Source organism: Phalaenopsis equestris, unplaced genomic scaffold, assembly GCF_001263595.1.
Source record: "Phalaenopsis equestris unplaced genomic scaffold, ASM126359v1 Scaffold000002, whole genome shotgun sequence".
NCBI lineage: Eukaryota > Viridiplantae > Streptophyta > Magnoliopsida > Asparagales > Orchidaceae > Phalaenopsis > Phalaenopsis equestris.
This window is the reverse complement of record NW_018164444.1, coordinates 77,219,450-77,240,596: the sequence shown is the minus strand read 5'-3', so window position 1 is coordinate 77,240,596 and position 21,147 is coordinate 77,219,450. Positions and strand designations below refer to the sequence as shown.

General features: G+C 35.1%; 1 protein-coding gene across 1 annotated transcript in view; it reads right to left on the bottom strand.

Moving 5' to 3' along the window:
• The window catches only part of LOC110023815, a 71,689-nt gene extending 50,851 nt beyond the window's left edge, over nt 1-20,838 (bottom strand). The window contains exons 1-12 of the mRNA XM_020723423.1: nt 20,648-20,838; nt 20,379-20,568; nt 20,119-20,228; nt 10,070-10,668; nt 6,885-7,006; nt 6,703-6,794; nt 6,233-6,455; nt 5,962-6,022; nt 5,146-5,294; nt 4,991-5,061; nt 4,732-4,905; nt 4,551-4,622 (exon numbers count right to left, since the gene is read on the bottom strand). Of these exons, the coding sequence (XP_020579082.1) occupies nt 4,551-4,622; nt 4,732-4,905; nt 4,991-5,061; nt 5,146-5,294; nt 5,962-6,022; nt 6,233-6,455; nt 6,703-6,794; nt 6,885-7,006; nt 10,070-10,668; nt 20,119-20,228; nt 20,379-20,568; nt 20,648-20,734 (1,950 nt within the window). The 5' untranslated portion in view covers nt 20,735-20,838. The remainder of the gene's footprint in view (nt 1-4,550; nt 4,623-4,731; nt 4,906-4,990; nt 5,062-5,145; nt 5,295-5,961; nt 6,023-6,232; nt 6,456-6,702; nt 6,795-6,884; nt 7,007-10,069; nt 10,669-20,118; nt 20,229-20,378; nt 20,569-20,647) is intronic.
• Nucleotides 20,839-21,147: the final 309 nt, after the last annotated feature.

Genomic DNA, 21,147 nt, shown 5'->3' with positions numbered 1-21,147 from the left:
TATGGTATTCACAAATAGATCTTCACTAATTAAGCTTGTAGTATATTTTTATCTTAAAGAAACTAAACTTGAAACAAAGGCGAAGGCTTAAGTTAATGAAAGGTTGTGATTTAAAGATTCAATACCACTAAGGTAAAGCTACTGACTTTGCAGATGCTTTGAGCAGAAAATATTCAATTAATGCAACTCGAATGACCACTCAAAAAAAGTAATACATTAGATGCGGTGACTTTAACTTGAGATGTTATTTCTAAGAGGCAATTTTATCATATATCACATGATTTTTCAACTAATAATAATAAATTGTATCTATGCAGCTTAGATGGAAAATGTTGACTTCACACAACTTAGAAATCACTTCAAAATGGAATGATAACTAAGTTCAGTAATGATTACATAGGTATATTAAGATGTATAGGTCATCAATGTGTTCCAAAAAGGCAAGATTTCAACAGCAATTATTCTGAAAAGAATGCATCACTTCATATTTTATTTATCCACGAAATATATGAAAATCACAAAGAGCTTTGGCATCTAAAATAAAGAAGAATACTTCGGGATTGATAGTCATATGATTGACTTGTCAAATGTTCAAAACTAATAATAGAAAAGTTGGTGAGCTATCGTAGCCACTTTTTATTCTAAATTGAAAGTGAGGAGATTACAATGGATCTCATAATTGGTTTACCAAGATCTAAACAAGACCATGAAACAATTTAGGTAGTGATTGATATTCAAAAGGATCACCCATTTTCTACCTATTCTATAACAAAAGTAAAAGGAAATTATAATGAATTTTATGATTGAATTGCCTAGATCTAAATATAGTCATGATGAAATTTATGTGGTGGTTGACAGGCTTATGAAGATTGCTCATTTTCCACTGAAGCAAGTAGAGTGATTACATGGAGAACATAGTAAAGATCTACATGGACCATATTAATAGACTACATGGGATACCAATTGACATTGTTTATGATTGAGATAGAAAATTTAATTCTAGGCTATAGAAGAAAATGCAAGAGGCTTTGGGTACGAAGATAGATTGCAGAATTGTGTTCCATCCCCAAACGGATAGTCAATCAGAGCATACAATTCAAAATTTGAAAGATTATTTGAGAGCCAGCATTCTTAACTTTGAAGGTAGTTTAAAATATTCTCTCATTTATGGAGTTTGCATACAACAGTAACTTTCAGGCTTGTATGAGCAAAGCGTCATAAGAGGCTCTTATGGCAGGATATACAAATACCCATAATGTTAATCTTAAATCGCTGAGATGGACTTAAGACCTTTATTAATTGATCTGGCTGGCATCACCCTAGTCAAGAGCGATTTTTATAAATTAAAAGCATCAAAAAATATATTCTGATCCTAATTACAAAAGAATTGAGTTTGACATTAAAGATCATGAATTCTTAAGATTTTTCCTATGTGATGATTTACAAAACTTGACAAAAATTATAGGCTTCAAAACAACCATATGTATCATTTTATGATGATTAAAAGAGTTGGCACAACTTTTTTTTTCAATTGGTTCTTTTTCCAAAACATAAAATGAGAAAATAATATCTTTTACATAACTTTCTAACAATGCTATATCCATGATAATTCTCATATTATTCAATTCAAGCTACTGTTAATTCAAGAAGATCAAAGTTATCACCAAAGCATAATTTTGAGCATAAATTTGGGCATTCATTCTGAAAGGGTTCTCTAGAAGAACAAGTCAAAAAGAGAAAAAAATATAACAGAGAGAAGACATGATCATGAATTACCCACAATCACTCTAAAGCTAATGTATGAATTTAACTGAAGGGGAAACTATTTAGCAAACAGTAGCCTGAAACCAAATCAACCCAAACTCTATCATGCAAAATCGCCTAGAGACTAGTTCCTACCAAACCAAAGCCCTACAAACACATCACGCAATGCTCGACTCCTCCCACCACCTTTTACTTCCCTTGATCAACATGGTATACCGCTACACTCTTTATCTGAGATCACAACTTGGTAGGAGATCGCAGCTTATTCCTTCAACACAACTACAACCTACAGAGACCCTCAAACTCAATTTCTTTTATGGAGTACAAGTATCCACTGATTTAAGCATCCATTTCAGTTGCAATCATAAAGGACACTATGCATTTGTTGCCTCCTTCGTCCCCTTTAACTAATGACCTAGGCAGAAACACATAGTGTAGGCTAAATCGTCAACCCTTTCACCTCCTCCAATCTTTCCTATTAATCTCATTATAATCAATTTTTTGCCCCTACTCCTTGCAAAAAAATTTTTACATCTTCCTTGAGCAATGGCTACTAAATCCATTCTCTCTCATCATTACTTTGGGTTAAGTATGTCGACTTTAACTAATGACCTAGGCAACAATACATAGTGTAGTGTAAATCGTCGGCCTTCTCACCTCCTTCAATATTTCCTATCAATCTCATTATAATCAATTTATTACTCTTATTCCTTGCAAAATTTTTGTTACGTCTTCCTTTAGCATTGGCTACTAAATCCATTCTCTCTCCTCATTACTTTGGGTTAATTATGTTAAAGAAATTTAGAAATGTTAATCTTATATTTAACTAGTTCCTACCAAACCGAAGCCCTACAAACACATCACGCAATGCTCGACTCCTCCCACCACCTTTTACTTCCCTTGATCAACATGGTATACCGCTACACTCTTTATCTGAGATCACAACTTGGTAGGAGATCGCAGCTTATTCCTTCAACACAACTACAACCTACAGAGACCCTCAAACTCAATTTCTTTTATGGAGTACAAGTATCCACTGATTTAAGCATCCATTTCAGTTGCAATCATAAAGGACACTATGCATTTGTTGCCTCCTTCGTCCCCTTTAACTAATGACCTAGGCAGAAACACATAGTGTAGGCTAAATCGTCAACCCTTTCACCTCCTCCAATCTTTCCTGTCAATCTTATTATAATCAATTTATTGCCTCTGCTCCTTGCAAGATTTTTTTTACGTCTTCCTTGAGCAATGACTACTAAATCCATTCTCTCTCCACATACTTTGGGCTAAGTATGTCGCCTTTAACTAATGACCTAGGCAACAATACATAGTATAGCGTAAATCGTCGGCCCTTTCACCTCCTTCAATCTTTCCAGTCAATCTCATTATAATCAATTTATTACTCTTATTCCTTGCAAATTTTTGTTACGTCTTCCTTTAGCGTTGGCTACTAAATCCATTCTCTCTCCTTATTACTTTGGGTTAATTATGTTAAAGAAATTTAGAAATGTTAATCTTATATTTAGGTTTTCAATTAAAAAAATTTTAGTTACGTACTCTATGTTTATAAGTTCAATGATTTAGATTTATTTTGGTCATCATAATTAGGTAAATTATGTGAACTAGGTTGCACAAAATTAAAAATAAACCTTTTTACGGCTTTGACTTTACCAAAGGATTGATATAATTACTTTTTGGTTATAGTAGATCTTATGTTGCATGTATTTGATTACTTAGAATAGTTTCAAATATTTGAATTCTTTGAAAGACCTTTGAATTACTACACAATTGATGTTATTTCTTTGGATCCCAAAGAAATGTAGTTTGAAGTGTTGTAACTCAAAATAGGTAATTATTGTAAATTATTTAAAATATGAGACATTTTATTCATTCCATGAAATATTATTCTAGCCTGATGATATGGTGGCAGTCTTATACAATTATTCTATTGCAATTCATGCCTCTTTTATAATTTAAATTCCATGTCCATGTCATGATATCTCAGTTTGAATGTCAAACTCATTCATCATAAGCTTTTACTTTTGTAATAGATTCGACCAAATTGTGTGGTGAAATATCACTACAAAGATAGACCTATTAGTAAAAGTTATTTCATTGGGTATTTGAGTTTTTCTAGTAATTTTTATTTAAACTTCTAATATGTTTTGGGTAATTGTTGCATATGTGCTTGTTTATTTAATTTTTTTCCATTAGAAATTATTTTGCAGATGAACTATTGTTAAAAGTGATGCAGGAAAATAGTAATTGCTTCCCTATACTTACGCTTGCATTTTAGTATTTTCCTATACTTTATTTGGACTTGACTCTTGATATTCTTCTTATGAGTTGAGATTAATCCCTTCATCACATCACACAGTGCACCATTTTCCAGACACATGGTGCAACATTAACAACAATAAGAAGTGAAAGAGAAGAAAATAATGAAACACAACATCTATCAAGAATCATAGATGCAAAAAAGGGGAAATAAGAAGTACTGATGTTAGCCTAAGTAACAATTCCAAAGCCACAAAAAATTATTGATGATGATTTTTTAGAATGCCTGTCTGTATTCTTGCATCTATTGCAATTCATCTCACACTGCTCTCTCAGAAATCACATAGCCGCACCACTCTCAACACGAAGTAAATTTATTTAGATCAGGCAAGTTACGAAAACAGGTTGAAAAACATAAAAAATGAACAAGCTAAACTTGATATAGTAACATAAACAAAGGACACCAAAAGCAAAGCATGAAAAATAAGTAAAAAGAAGCCGGAGATTACTGGGAAGGCAAAATCAAGCAGGGCCGTTTGGCTGCTTCCAAATTTTGTGAAAAGAAGTCCACCAGGATGAGACTGCAAGACAGACATCTCAGAAAAGCATTCATAAACAAATTACTGAAAAAAAAAAATTGTGAGGGCTAGCTCGTCCAATAGGGCAAAAATTCAATAGCGAACCGGGGACCTTTTCTTTTCGGTTATCCATCTGTATGTTAGAGCCAATCAGCAAGACTCCTGCAGGAATAGACTCAGCCTTGCTCTTGAAAGTTAGATAGGATTCTACATTACTGCCCATAGATTTCTCTACATCCTTCAAGAAAACAATCAGAGGCCCGCGTTTACTTTCTTCGGTAACAACCTGAAGACAAAAAATAAGAAATATTAGAATTGGTAACAAGAAATCATTAAAAATGTTGAGGTAAAAAAACAACATCAAAAACTACCTCCAATAATTCATTGATAGCTAGCCTTTCAGAATCATCAGCTCCAGAGCAGTCCAGTCGAAGCATGTCAGCTAAAAGGGAAATGTCAATTACACGTGAAATTAGGCAAGCAAATTTTAGAAATTACTGCAAAACAAACGCCATTGGAGAATTACCCCCACAGAAGAAGCCATGATCCTCTTCACAAAGACCCCCAAGATCATTGCCTTCAACTATCTGCCGGTCAAATCTTACCCCAACTTTGGATGATCCATTTTCCTCAAATGCTAACATAACTTTACCACGAAACCCATGATGTGGACCCCTGCAATATATTAAATTTAGGAAGCTTAAAGCAAACTATGAAACAAAAAAAGATTTCACTAAATCAAAAAAAAATGCAGGCCTAAGTTTTTTTATAAAAAAAAGAATTCCTTATATTAATCTCAAAAAATTAAGCAGAGCATACACCTTCAAGGAAAGTGTAAATATGCAATTATCCAAAACAAGCAATTGAAATGATTTCAAGCTCCAAGAGTTCAGAATGTTATAAAGACTAGTAATCTGGCTAGCCCAGTAGATTATATAGAATGCTTTCAATGTGAAGAAAAATTTAAATAAATGCCACAAATAAAAAGCAGGACCAACCATGCTCTTAGAAAAAAATGCTCTACTAAGGTTTGTTCACCAAGGTCTAGCAAAGAAAACTGAAAATATACATAATGCTCCTTTTTATCATGATCAATCACCATAACTCCAAAATAAAATTTACACGAAACTAATAATTTCCTGAAAGATAATGGTTCCTTTTCAATGCTATAATAGTACCCACCAAAGACAGATAGTCTTTTGCAACTCAATTTCTGATGCATATAGAAGCTACTCAAGAAGAATTTTAAAAAAATAAAAAAAAAGCTAAACAGTAAAAAGTTGATTATCAAGTACATCAGGCTGTAAGTTAAAAAGAGTAACATTGAAAGCTTAAACCATACCTCTGAGATGGAAAAGGCAGTCCAGAGGAAAGCATCTGACCAACATATTTTACTCTATCCCCTTTAGAAAAAAAAAACACAATCAACAAAAAAAATGAGTATCATTGAGGTGAAAATTTAGCGGAGAAACTACAGAAAATAAAACAATTAAATCAGGCATAATATACAAATATGGAAAACTAACAAAGACATCTCTTCTAAAAAGACTAGGCTACAAATGTATGTGGAACAAAAATGTAATTACATCACTACACCTTCTAAAGGTAGATACCTTCTTTAAAAGTGTAGTTCTTTGAAGATGCTGTTGAGGACTCTTGCTTTGGTAAGGATTGGCAATTTAAACTAGATGTTCCTACAATATCAGCCTCTACACTGGACGCTGGTCTTCTATGATGAACAGTATCAGTCAATGTAGATCTCTGTTTGGTAAAACCACCCGATTTTTCGCCTCTCCCACCTTCTTTAAGAGATTCTGAATCCTTTGATGATGAAACCTGAAATCAATTTCTATTGAGTAACAGGACAAAATATTCTATTATAAGATTAATATTCCATACTTTTCAAAAAATTAGCATATATAATGTCATGCTCAAGCATAAATGCGAGATAGAAAACAGGAGGAAGGGCTACAGTAAAATACATCAATAAGTTTTGAACAGAAATATGGGAAAATAATATTGCAAGGGAAAAATTAGAGTAAGCACAAATAATATTGCAAGGGGAGAATTAGAGAAAACCTACACCCGGTAAAATCAAGGAATCTACTATAAGCAATCTAGCATCAAAGTGATTAGCGAGTGCCTTTGCCAAACTTTCTTGATATATTTCAGATCCTACATGCTCAACAGACATTTTTACTCAGATAAATATGAAAAGTTAGAAAAGAATAAACACAAAATGAAAATAAAAGATTAGTCTCATACCTGCAGGACCCGAAAGTAGAATGCGTGGATTTAAGGATGAAATGTTAGCAGAATATTTTGCAAATTCCTTGAGTTCCAGATGAATATATGCACATGATAAGAGAGCAATTTTTGTATTTTCACTGGAAAATATTGCAGAAAGAAAGCATCAGAATAAAATCCAAGAGCCAATTTTTTTAAACTTGTTAACTGACAAAAAGGAAACTCAGCTGCAGGTACAAAAGAAAATTATTCAGTAGAAAAGAGTCACAGACCACGTAAAAACTGGACTTCTATAATTATCATTAGCCTTATTTCTACCATTTCGGGTCAACTTTATAATCCATTTCTCATTTCCCTTTGTTAAGTGTTGCAAGGGGCATTAAATCATTTCCCTTTATAATCCATTTCTCATTTCCCTTTGTTCATAAAGCATTCTGAACAACTGCTGATCATGTTACCATAGGTTCCTGCATTTTCCTTTCAAATTTTACGAAACTTTATGTTTCAATATAATGGGTGAAATATTTACCCTTCATACATGTCCAAGCAACTTCAGTTTATTTTTAATAATCAAATCTTTAATAGATGGTAGCCTAACCGTTCCATAATATATTTATTCCTGCATCTACCTCAACCACTTTTTTACTACCCAAAACGTAGATCCATAGTACATAGTTTACCAAAATACAAGCTTTTAAAACTTACCTTCGCATCCATAGTACCATCTTTTCCCATGACATAAAATGCATTTCGCCACTTTAACCATCCATTCATAACTCAATAATCTATATCATTATCAATATCCTCACTCCTCTATGTAATAGAGCCAATGGATTTGAACTTTTCACACCTGGGTATAACATTATCATCTCAAACCGATTTAAAATTGATATCATATACTTTGCATTTGTTTTAATACTTCAAAGCTCATTATTGACACCAATACAAGACTAAAATAGATAAAGTTATTTAAAAAATAAAATAAACTCTAGATGGACTTTTGTCAGGCTGCAGTCTTCCAACAAACAGCCAGGGAGAAATCGGTCAGCTACAGGAAAAAGATTCTTGTTGGAATTCAGTATAGATTGCACGTTTCCAACAACCAGAAAGACTATATTTCAACCTCAAGTAGTCGTTCTTGATTGCAATCATAATTCTTAACTTCTTTCCTGTTTGGATTATCCAACTTCCACCAATCCATGGAATAAAATCCAAACAGCTGTTGCTATGGAATAATTTCTACGGGACTCATGGACAGCCCTCCAAAGGCTCTTCATGCCACAATGCAAGGATTGGGAACCATTCCAGAGCTAGATTCTGCTGTAGCTTGTATGGGACAGCCACCAGAAGATAACTTTTGAGTGTCCACATCAATTTTGGCGGAATCTTGGATTCCACCATGACCACCGGTCTTCTTGAATGAATTTTTCTAGCACTGTTTTAGATGTCTTGCTGCAACAAATTGGTAGAGAGGCCCTTGAAATTGCGACGATAGGGCCAAGCTAGAGTTTGTAGGTAAAGAAGTTGCTATGATCCCTAGCCTTCTCACCTCTCCTAGCTTGGGGAATTTACCCCAAACCAGGAAATGGAATCCTCCCTGCAACAAAGGAAAACTTCAAGTAAAGTTCTCCAAAAGAACCCCCATTCTCTCCAAAGGAAGTTATATTTATAGGCAAGCTAACCCAAATAATTCTTAGATCATTTAATTACTAAATTACCCTTTAAAGAGAAAATAAAAGAAAAGATGTCATCTAATAATTAATTATTTATGAAAAGGTCCCTCCTAACACTGTCAATTATTCTCTCTTGTTTTTCAAATTTTTAACTTTCCACATTTCAAATTAAGTATCCCTGATTACAGCTGTCATAGGAAAAAAACATGGACCAATGCACCCTAATTTGAATATCATTTGTAAAAAATCTCCGTTCCAATAAGATAGATATAGAGTGGAAGTTGATCCCTGATGTAATGAAAAACTTTGTAATCATTCTGCTACTACCTCTAATATTATTCAATGCATCATCATACATATCTACAAAAGTTAAACACAAAAATAATTCCCTGATTATTCAATATGTGGTCGATTTAACCCCCCAAAGTTTCACATTTCTCCAATTTATTCCATCAACTATACAAAATTGATCCAAAATGGTCCTCAGCACAACTTCTGAGGACTTACGTTGGCTGAATTTTGGTTAAATGGTCCTTAGTTTACCATTGAAAAAAGGAGCTATGGATTAACTCAAAGTCTTGTGGTTATTGGCTGAAAGAATTATTTGATGCTTGCACATTGTCCCTTTTGTAAAATATTTGAGCAAAATTTTTCAGTGCTTTAAGGTTTCATCCACGATAGCCCTATTCACGTGTCTTCCACATCTTATGCTATCAATGATTTTGAATATCGATTTATGGCTATTTCCCCCCTTCCTCACATTAGTGAAGATGCATATGATCATGCTGTTCAAGAATCAAAAAAATTTAATGAGAGCAATATGGGTGACGACAAGCTGGTTGATGAAGGTTATAAATACTTTTAACCTGACTGGAACATAATCAAAATTAAATATATCATTATTATCTTGCTTTTAACACTGTCATTGTCAGTCCAAAGCCCGGATGTGAAAAGTGGAGGGTTGCGTTAGGTAGTCGATAGCTAACGAAAAACTTGTCAAAAAAATTATGACATGAATCATTCTGATCATTGTGTAAACACTAAATAAAACGCAATGGAGAAAAAGGATTCATGTAGCCGACCCCACTCAGTGAGATAAAGGTTTTGTTGTTGTTGTTGTTGTTGTATCATTATCCTGCTTTCACAAAACTCCAAGTGATCTAATTGAGATTTTAGTCTCCTTTGTTATTCTCCCATGCTATTAGATACTTCTTTACCATTCAGTCCTTTATGTATTTGATATTCTGCATTTTCATTTACACTCCAGCAATTCTAGTTAATTTCCCTTGTTGTATTGAAAAAGCTGAACCTAGACATCATTATTGCGATAATAAAATACAGACGGCAAACATTAGATACAGAAAACAAGTAAAAGGCAAAGGTATTGAAGAAACTAAAATTCCAAGAAATAAAAAAGTAAATATAGCAAATAAAAATGTCCCGTACGCCAAACATGACTAATGGCTAACAAAGAAAGGAGGTGAAATATGACGGAAAAAGAAAAAAAGCAAATTTTAAAATAAATATCACCTCAGAAAGTAAGGAAAATTTTCAAAAGAAACTTGTTCACGAGAGCTAAGAATTCCATGTTTAAGCTGCTCCTTGAATTTTTGGGATCTGGAACTGATTAAATTCGCTGTTGAACCTAAAACATCCTTCTGGAGCTCCCTCTGAACTTCAGAAGTTCTGAATAGATTACCGCTCAAATCCAGTTCAGCCTTAGAAGATTTTTCAAGCATTCGTAGACGTGGCCTTAACTCCATATTTGGGCCAGGTCTTTTCACCAATTCTGCATCGAAATAAGCATCAACGCCCAAGGTAGAAGCGATATCAACAGGAACAACAGCAGTAGCCTTATTTCCATCAGCAATAGCAACCACATTCTGGTCAGTACTATCCCTCAAATGGAAATCACAATCAGATCCTGGAATGGAGCCTGATGCAATGGGAGCAGAAGTCAAAGCAGCAGTTTCAACTCTTTCCAGTTCATTTTCTCCATTAAATGCTGGGGAAGTTCGAGTGACCTCGCCCTTTCTCGGATTAGATAAGGAGGCAAGTATGGATGCTCCGGCGAAAGTTGATGCATCCCCAGATTTGCTTCCATATTGAATTCCATTCACAATTACACCCTACGAGAGAGAAATAAGAGTTGAAAGTAATGACAAGAGTGATTTCCAACATAGTTGCTAGAAAAGCCAACTAAATTTTTTCAATCAGATGTGAAAATAGATGAATGTCTGATATAAACATCCAGATATAGGAACGTAACAAATCAAATAATTACAAAAGATACATGATCAAAAGTGGATATATAAAAATTATCTTCATGCCCATCAATTCAATTTCTTTTAAATTTCCTAAACATTCACGTCTATATTTTTTCCTTTACAGATAAATCTACTCTAAAACAGGGAGCTGAAAGACCTTAAAAATGGGATACAAATAGAACATGTTGGTAATTCAACAAAAAGGTATGCAATGCAAAACCAAAGAAAGGGTCATCAATTCACTTCTCTGCAAAGCATAGATGGAAAAACTAAGAAATTCTGAAACAATGTTGTCTAATTTCATCATATAACACTGCGGCGTAAATAACTCTAAGAAATTTAATACAGAAAATAATAGATTTCACAATTATTTCCCAACTAATTCCACCAAAACAAAACGTAAATTTTCTAAGAAAATATTCCAAGAAAGAAACCCCCAGTAAAAGGAAATTCACATTAAAGTCAATCTGAGTAAAGAACCATAAATGAACATGCAGAAGCAAAAAATTCACAAGATTTTATCTAACTATCTCAACCAAAACAAGCAACAAAAAAAAGAAACAAAGAAGAGCCATTCTAAATTCTCTCTCCCATTTTTTTTCTGTTAAACTTTGCATCTGTAACTCGTCTGGTGATGACTGACATCAGTTCAGCCTCCACTAGTAACAGCATTAGCCAGCATGTTGCCATTTAAAAGGTTCATAAATCTTAAAGGTGTTTTTTTATAGATTTAAATAATTATTGAAAGGTGAAGCGATAACTACAAATCAATGACATGCCTAGTTTTAAGTCTGAATGAGTACAATTTAGTGCTAATGTGAGTTTAACAGCAAACTTACATCAAATGCAAAGAAATGAATTACAACTATGGATCAAAATAATTTGGATAAGGCAAAAGATGATGATAAAGATGATGACGATTATTCAACTCTTCTCTTCTGACACAACTTTTGCTACAATGCTGCAAATATTTTATACTATAGTCAGTTTTGCTACAATGCTGCAAATATTTTATACTATAGTCAGTTAAAAGTTATTCCCTAAAATTCTTATTTTCTAAGAAAGCCACCCAATACCTTTGCTGTCATTGTAATAAAGGCATCAATTACCAAGTATATATTAACACAAATAACACTCGCATCCAGATTTCTCACAAAGTGCCTCCTACCATAAATTTCAACATTTCCCAAAATGTCTCCTACCGTAATAAAACAAAGATAAAGAAGATGGTAGCTTTAAAGAACAATCACCTACATTTTCAAGGAGTCATTCGAGCCTTATGTCCCTCCATTAGAATTAGTAAAGACAATATATTGTGGTTTTGCCCCTTGAATATCACTACAAGACCAGTTTAGCATAGCATTGATGATAAAACAAGAACCTCCAACCATGTCCGCCACTTAAACAGTATAACGAAAAAAATCCACAATAAAATGAGGAAATGATTCTTTAACTCGAACTTAGCTCAACTAGATTTTATGAGAATACAATATTTTAAAAAAAGTTGGGAACTATATCATGCAATGTATCCAATGGAAGAAATTCATCATATAATCAAAATTATCAAGATTTTAGCACGGTAAGAGGATTTATGATCATCAATAAACAAATTTCAGTAAAAAAAGTATGCCCTTGCTTTGAGAAGTAAAGACTTAAACAACCTCAACTTTGAGAGATCAATTAATCATAAACCCTTGTTCTCTAAATCCATCTATTGTGGCAAACATCCATGGTTTATTCCATCAAAAAGAGTCATTACAACAAAAAGTTACCAACAAAATCCAAAAAAGAAATATTTGTGCAAATAAAAGTAAAATAACTACACATTCAACCAAAAAAATTCCGTGGAAAAGCTCTAACATTTATTCCATTTAAAAAAGTCATTACAAGAAGTCAACACAACATGTGTGCAAATAAAAAGTAAAATAACTACACGTTCAACTAAATAAAAAGCCTTCAACATAATTACTATCAACGACACTGCAGCATCCATTAGCACCAGATATTAGAATACTTCCATCAATCCAATCTAAAAATTTCAACCAACTTTCTTTGAATATCCTAAGACTGAAAATCAAAGAAGCCTTCAACTTTATACCCTTCATTAACCAGCCAATTTGAAATTGCACTACCTTCCTTCGAAATATGTCACATTTTATTGAAACATAGTCAGACATTGCCTTAGTCAAACATTGCCTTATTAACCTTATCAAACCCTACCTTCCTTCCTCCCTCATCAACATGTTTGCCACTCCACACCAGTTGTTTTAAAAAATAATGCATTCCCTCTACGCATAATTTTTAAATCTATATTGCCACCTATGTTTGAATCCATAAGAGCACATAAATTTCAATAAATATAGAAGTTTTGACAATAAAATAATCATAGAAAGCAAGGATGAATTCTAGCTTCATTATCTCTAAGTAAATTCACCACTGGCAGTCTCCCTAGAATTGCCTTGCACAGAAATTTACATTCAATTAACCTCCCCTTCCTTCCCAATCAAACATCACACTATTTCTATTCTCACCATGAATTTCCTTAGCTTCAGGGGTTCAATTTGTAAAAATACGATTCCTTTTCTTTAAAGGATTTATCTTCCATCATATTATCATCCCAAATGAGCTCTAGCAAAATTACTCTTTCCATGCTATCCTTTTGACAATGAAATTCATTCCCTTACACCTAGCAACATTTCTACAATTTCACGAATATCTCCACACATTCAAAATAGTAAATTTCAGATGGACTGGGAACCCATAACTCTGAGTTAAGGCTGGATTATTTATAAATAATAATTAACTCAATGTTTTTTCTTCACAACAACATCCCTTGGACGCCATGTAAAATCCAAAACTTGTAAAATATTGTACCACAATCATTGCATCCTTCAACAACCATCAACAAAAAATGAGACAAATTGGTATACTTTGATGCAATGGAACTTCAGCTACTGGAATGTTGACTCAAGTTTTGATCTTCTCGCATACCTTATTCAAGTGAAACATAGCATTTGTAGTTCCTTCAAGTGGAACAGCATCCAGTTAGATAGTTGTACTGGAACTATCGTTATTTGCTGCATAACCTGATCAGGTAAAATTCTTCTCAGCTTATTTACATTCTACTTCCAAAACATATTCAACCGATTTAGATGCGTTGTGAGTCATCTCAGGATATATTGGAACCACTGAACCTTCATAAAACCAGCCATAAAAAAAATAAAAAACCTTTCCACGTACACAATGCTGAGCAAACCAATTGTGAAGCATCCTCGCTAATAGAAATTGACCCTTCCAATTGAATCATCTAATTAACCTTGACCAGAGCAGGGAGTACCCATATATAATACTTGTTTTACATAAAATAAGTCAAAGGCTTTCCTGCGCTCTAAACTTAAAGATTAATAAGAACTTTTAGACTCCTTCAATCAATGCCTCCCTCTGCAGCAAGGAAACATAATTTCCAACAAAACCACTGATTCCTACATTATTGATACAATTATCCAGAGAAATATATTCTGAAAAAGAAGTGCAAAATAGAGCATCTTGTGTAATATTGAAAGCTTTATGAAAAATAAAAAGGCTAAAAATCTTGACTTTTTTATCCCTCAATTTTCACACATCACAAAAACGTTTAAAAATGTTTTATAAATCCTATATTTTGTTATGATCATTTCGTGTGTATTAGATTTATAGATATATATATATATATGTGTGTGTGCGCGCGCGCATATGTATACATGCATACATACAAACATATATATATAGGGTTTAGACACACACACACACACTCGCGCCGTACTCTAATTTCCTCTGCTTCACCTTCGTCATCGGCTTCACCTGGTTGAAGAGCTCGCGCGTCTGCTTCGTTTTGCAGCGATTGTGCGTTGTTTCGTCTGGCTCGTCTTTTGCGGTGCTTCGTTGCAGGATAAAGGGCTTCCGACCAGCTCGACAGTTGCGCCACGACTGACCCAGCTCGACAGCTCTCTCCCACCTCTACGTCATTTCTGTTTTATGTTTCAACGTCGACAGCTTTGCAGTAGGAGGTGCTGACAGATTTGATGGCGCTCTCTCCTTCTTCTGAAACTGGCAAAGCCTACTTTGCCCACGTGGTGGGTAATCCTCAAGTGGAGCCAGCGGTTGTCTTCCCCTCAAGCTATAAGGATTGTCGTGATGATACACATGATTGCCCTTTTTTAAGAAGTGGAAAGTGGGACTCATGGATGGGAGACAGTGCTGATTCAACTAACCATGGCTGAAAACTACACCCGGATTTTCTCTAAAAAAATATCTTAATATTGCAGGCAAGTCAATGAAGTTACTCAAGTGGTCTCCTGATTTTGACCTAAATCGTGAAACTCTCACTATACCGGTATGGTTTAGTCTACCTGGTCTTAAGCTGCATTTTTTTTAATCATCATGTTCTCTACTCTATTGGGGTCATACTTGGAGACCCTATGAAGCTAGATCTACCCATAGTGGCCAGAATACTTGCGGAAAGGGATATTACATTACATTATATTACTTAAGTCTGGTTGGGCACAACTCATAATGAATATTGGCAACAAATCGTCGTGGAAAACAAACCTCCTTATTGTACCCATTGAAGAAGTTTGGGCATACCCTTGATAAATGTCACAAGCTTTATCCTAATTTGAAATCTAAAGTTCAAGTGAATAAGGAGGGGTCTAACCACACTGCTCTGGACAGCTCTGCTCCACCTGGGGAGGAAACTATCATAATACAGGATTTGGTGACTGATCTAATTGCTCCTGTGGACCCCCTGACAATATTGTTATTGTTTCTGCGATTGATGTGATGTAGGATGGCTCTGTTGGGCAACCTACACCTTCAAACTCTATTGAAAACTATATTGAATTACCGCATAGTATAGTGTTCGGACGGATAATTAGAAGAACCTTGTAGCTCTCCATATTCAGGAAGTATCCGGTGTAGAGGTGACAACTCATACTTCACATATACTAGAAGTCATTATGCATACAACAGTTGGCAATCCTTCTGCTACAGCTTTACCACCTCATCTAAATAATCAATCTTCGAATGAAGAATGTCAGGTTTACACTTCCAGGAAGAAGAAGAAGAAGAATGGAGATCTACTTGAGCTAAGAAATCTAATGGATAATACATTGGTTACTTCGGGTAATGGTATGCACCTCACTAATTTGTTAGTCGGCTCCCTTCCGAAAACTAGAGGCAAAGGCAGGACTAAATTGAGTTGTCCCTAACTACTTCCACGCCTTGGTGGTTTGAGTTTTTTTTTTTTTTTTTTTTTTACTTTATATGTACCATCTCTTGTTTTGAGTTTTTTTTTTGTGTGTTGTACTGTGTGAGTTTGGCGCCTACTTTTGAGCTCACTCATACACCTTATCTGTATCATTTCCTCTTTAATATAATAGCCCTTGAGCTTATTATATTATGTATAATTGTGTGTGTGTGTATATAAATAAATAAACATATACACACACACACATATAGAGAGAGAGATACAAATCTCTCCATGCATCCCTCCATATGTTTGATCATTCTCGGACTTCTCCCTCCCTGATTCACAAATTTCACAAATCTCTCCATGCATCCCTCTACAACAATTGGTGCCAAAGCCCAGCTTCAGACCAGTGAATCATCATAAAAAATTTAACAAGGTGAGACCATTGTTACACTAAAGATGACTTCCAAGGCATCCATGAAATTCTTGATTGTATTTGCAAATAGTTTTTCATTTTTAAGTTGTTGGTGGATTTATTCGCATCTCAATGCCTACATTGATGTTGGTATCCCGCTATCCACCACTAAGAGGACCCGAAATAGGGAAACAGCCCAAAGAGGGACCAGTTCAAGTACTCCCAACCCACATGGGCTTGTCGTGCCCCTTTAGGGATCCTATTTACATTATTTAAGTTATTAATTAGGGTAATTGTGCTATGGGACATTTCATTACATTGTTAACTTCTATTTTTAACACTTTTGTTTTGGTTTATGCATTAGAGATTGTTTTCTCTAGTTTACCCTTTATCATAATGTTGAATCATTTGCCCCTCTCAGATGATGTGCTTGTAACATAATTAGATCTAGGCGATGAACTCTCTCAAACGTCACAAGACAACTTACAACTGCAGCCCTTGCTGCCGACCCCGTTGTTTTCCGATTGCTAGTTATGACATATTCTACGTCACCATTGTTGCTTCCCCTTCATTTCTTATCCTAAAGCTCTCTTAACCCATCCCTTGATCTTCTCAAACCGTCCAGAAATCCTAGATCCGGGTCATTTTGTATCAAAGTCATCCAAACCATAAATCTTTAGGGATTTATCTTTCCATACTTCTAAGCCTAAAAAACCAGATAACCCAGTTGATTTACCCAACGAAATGCCTATTTCCTAACTCTATCCTTAATCCCAAATTGCTTCAGCCACAAAAAATTCTCTGAAACCCTAGTTGGGGAAAGAAACACCATACCGCCAAGTAGAAAGACACAAAGGGGTGTCAAAATACTCATGATGAAGAATATGCATAGGAAAATTCTCCAGCTACACATAGGCTTGCCAAATTTAAAAGAAAATAATCCAGAGAGATCACCTACAATCTTAATGATCACTCACTGAGTCGATAGAAGGAGATTAATCTCTTCACCATAGAGTTTTCAATAAAGAAGAACCATGCCCCGACAATTTGGCATTGAATATCAAAGAAAGGCAATGCCTTTTGGGGTGAAGATCAAATTTACACATTTTAACAGACATGTGAACCCGGATGAGTTCAATGAATAGCTCAAGACTATGAAATGATTATTTAGTTACAAAAGTGTTCCATAATATAAGAGAATCAAACTAATAGTCATCAAACTTAAAAAGAGTGGTTCTTTGCAATAAGAAAATCTGAAAGAGTCTCCGAGAACAAAAAAAAAATAGTAGATCACTATGTGGTTTAGGATGAAGAGAAAAATGCAGCATAAATACCTACCCCTACATTATCTACATGGTATGTTCTTAAAGATTTATCTGGGAAAGAACATAGCTGAATTTAAATAACTCATGCTGAAATGCGAGATTTTTTAACTAAATGAGCTACTTGTTGTAATTTATCTTGAAGAACTGAAGTCATTTATTAGCGATGTGGTACAATTATAATAGCATTGGTTCCCACTTAATCAACAACCCTAATATTGAAAGCAGAGAAACAACATTGTCACATGGGAGTTGCCACACCCAACAAATAAGGCTTAAACCTAGGGTTAAACAACAAGAGTACACGTGCCAAAGCACTCAAATTAGCCCCATGTGATGTGAGATCAATACTCGGTGAAGAAAATGAGGGTGGACATAGCATAACCAAGTCCTTCCAGCTAGTAAGTACTCAAAATGTCATAATTTTGTACAAACAGTATCTAATTGTCCAAACACAGTAGTGATCAGTTTCATTAAGGGCGCAACAATAGCATTAAACAGTGACACTCATGACAGCCAAAAATGAGCATGATAGATAAAAGTATCAGCTTCGTGACTACAAAGCAAAGATGTTAGTGTTTTGATGGATCCTTCAGAATGAGCCCAAGCGACACCAACAGTGTGTTTGCAACAACATATTTTGTACCCGTGACAATATGAAAGAAACAATCTTATCATTGAAGGATGCAATAATGAGAATTTGATGCCTATCAAAATGGCAAATAAAATGAGTCTTGTCACACAAAAACACACCCAATCAAATTCCCTGACATGGTTGAAGTGTGAGGAATAGATCATTGTTGATAGGTGATACCTAATTGAGTTATCTATTGGAGATAAGTCCTAGGAGCATGTGTGGTATGATGCGGGATGCTCATCACTTCCTATTAAGTCTTCCTTGACAATACAGCAATTGCATGTTTCATGAAGACTACAAAACCCATTTCTTCACTAATCATGGGAAGTGCATCATAGTCTTATCTTGGAAGAATTCTGAGGTAATAAGCGTTCATACAAAGTGGCTCTCCAGTAAGGGATCGATCAAGCAATCACGGCTCCCATGGGCTGGTCAGCCCCTTACAAGTCCTATTTACCTTATTTAGGGAAATTATAGTTATTTTTCTTTAGAATATTTAAAAATGTTACTAACTTATGTTTGAACACTTTTAATTTTGGTTTACGCATTAGAGATTGTTTTCTCTAGTTTTCCGCTTATTGGATTATTGCATCATTTACTACTCTTAGGTAGTGTGCATGTTACCTAATTGGATCTAGGTAGTGAACTCTCACAGGCATCCGAAGAGCTCCTATGCCATTAGCCTTTTCTCACTGTTTTTGCCATCCGGTTGTTGTCCAGCTATCGATTGCATTGGATTCTCGACCGCCATCATTGTTTCCTCATGCATTTCTTGTCTTACAGCTCTCCTAGCATGTGCCTTGATCTTTCCTCGTTGTCTAGGAACCCAAGATCGATGTCAAACATGCTCATACCTCACCTACTCAAATGTTAAAACCCTAGTCAAATAAATGCAAAAACATTTCCTCAATGTTTAACTCAGGCCCACAACCCTCCTTTCTCACACCAACACTCAGTTCATCGCTTTTATTGTTAAAGATTTGCATTGCATTTATTGTGGTAACCAATCCCCTCATCTCCTAAAAATCATTTTAATCGCACTTCATAATTGAAATCTTAATCAAACATAACAAACCCCTTAAATTAAACCTTTCTTAAAAAAACTCCTAAAAATACTCTGTAACAATTTCCCAAAATTCTTCTAAAATGAAGGATTATTTAAAATCACTTTTCAAATCTAAATCAAGTGTATTTTAGATCTCTAAAATCCAAAATACTAATTTTCAGATAACCAACTTATATAATGTTGCTACATGTCAACCAAAACTTGATTGTACAAAAGTAATCAATTTGTGCGTAGTATCCACAATTTCCTTCCTCTATTTCCTAGCCCTGGAGCAGTTGAAGAAGAATATTGAGACACTACAACTATTTACAAAAGTTTCTTCACTAACTAAACCATGCTACAATCGAGCTTGAAGTCAGCTCATAAGTGAATCAAGACAGAGAGTAACCCGTCTCCATAAATCAGAGTTGCAGTCAGAGCCATACAGCCATAAATGTCATGTCTTAAATGGACAAAAAGCAATTTACAGTCTAAGGTCAGATTTCCAGATGAAAGATGAAAAAAATCTAATTAATTACAGAAAGAAATGAAGCATAAAAACATGAATGGGATATCTGAAAACCCTACAGAACAGACACACTCAATATCAGAGCTATGTTGATGCAAAACAAAAGAAACAATGTAAATAAATTAAAAATTAAGAACCTGGGAGCATTGCGATATGAGCTTGGCCCAGGCTGCCTTCTGCGGCCAGGCCTTCCCTTTCATCGTCGGCAGTTCCAAGGCAGGCAGCATCTTCATCAATTGCTCCGTCTCTGCCACATCCCAAATTCCAAGAATCAGAAATCACTCAATTTTCAGCAGCAATCATCAGGAGGCAAAAACATATTGGAAATAAAACCAGAAACAACAAAATCCGCCGAAAAAGCAGAAGCATGCAACTTAGGGTAACTAAGAGATGAGACCTCTTGAAGAAAAATTAATTGTAGAACTCTCTTCCGAGCCGCCCTCTGCCCGCTTATCCTCTGGATTAGCAGAAGCATCAACAAGGAGATCTACATCCAGATCTCCAGTTGGCTGACTCGCATCGCAAGTCACCGCGAGCTCCTTCGTATTCGCGCGATCCTCCGACGACGAGGCTGCCGCCTCCTCTCCCTATACGAATTAAATCAATCAAACGGATTAACCCCCATAAATGGAAATCCAAAAAAGACGGGCAAAACAAAAATCGCACCTTTGAGCGCTTGGATTTCGGACAAGAAGATGTGGAGGGAGAAGAATGAGAACGCTTAGAAGAAATTGAACTCCTCGTCGCCACCATGTTTCTCTTCTTGCTAAAAAGAGAGAGAGAGGAGGAAGGAGGCAGGACTCAAAAGAAAGGAGGAGGACGGATGAAGGAGGAAGGAGAAGCGCAGGAATGTTCCGTGTTATATTTGTATTTTATGATTTATGATTTATGATTTATGATTATAACGTAATTTTGGCAATCATTTATTAGGGCGATGTAGTTGCGGTTCCTTAGCAACAGCCGCGCTGAATCCAGAGGTACCCTATCGATTCGAGTTGGGATGTGAACTCCTCTCTAAATTGAATTTTTTTTATGAGGTAAATATAATATATATATATAATACGACTCCGATTATCCCTCATGCGCATATAATTCAAGTATCACACTCTTATGCATGGGGGGATTCGAACCCCAGACCAGATCAGAGGGAACTTACAACTGATAAG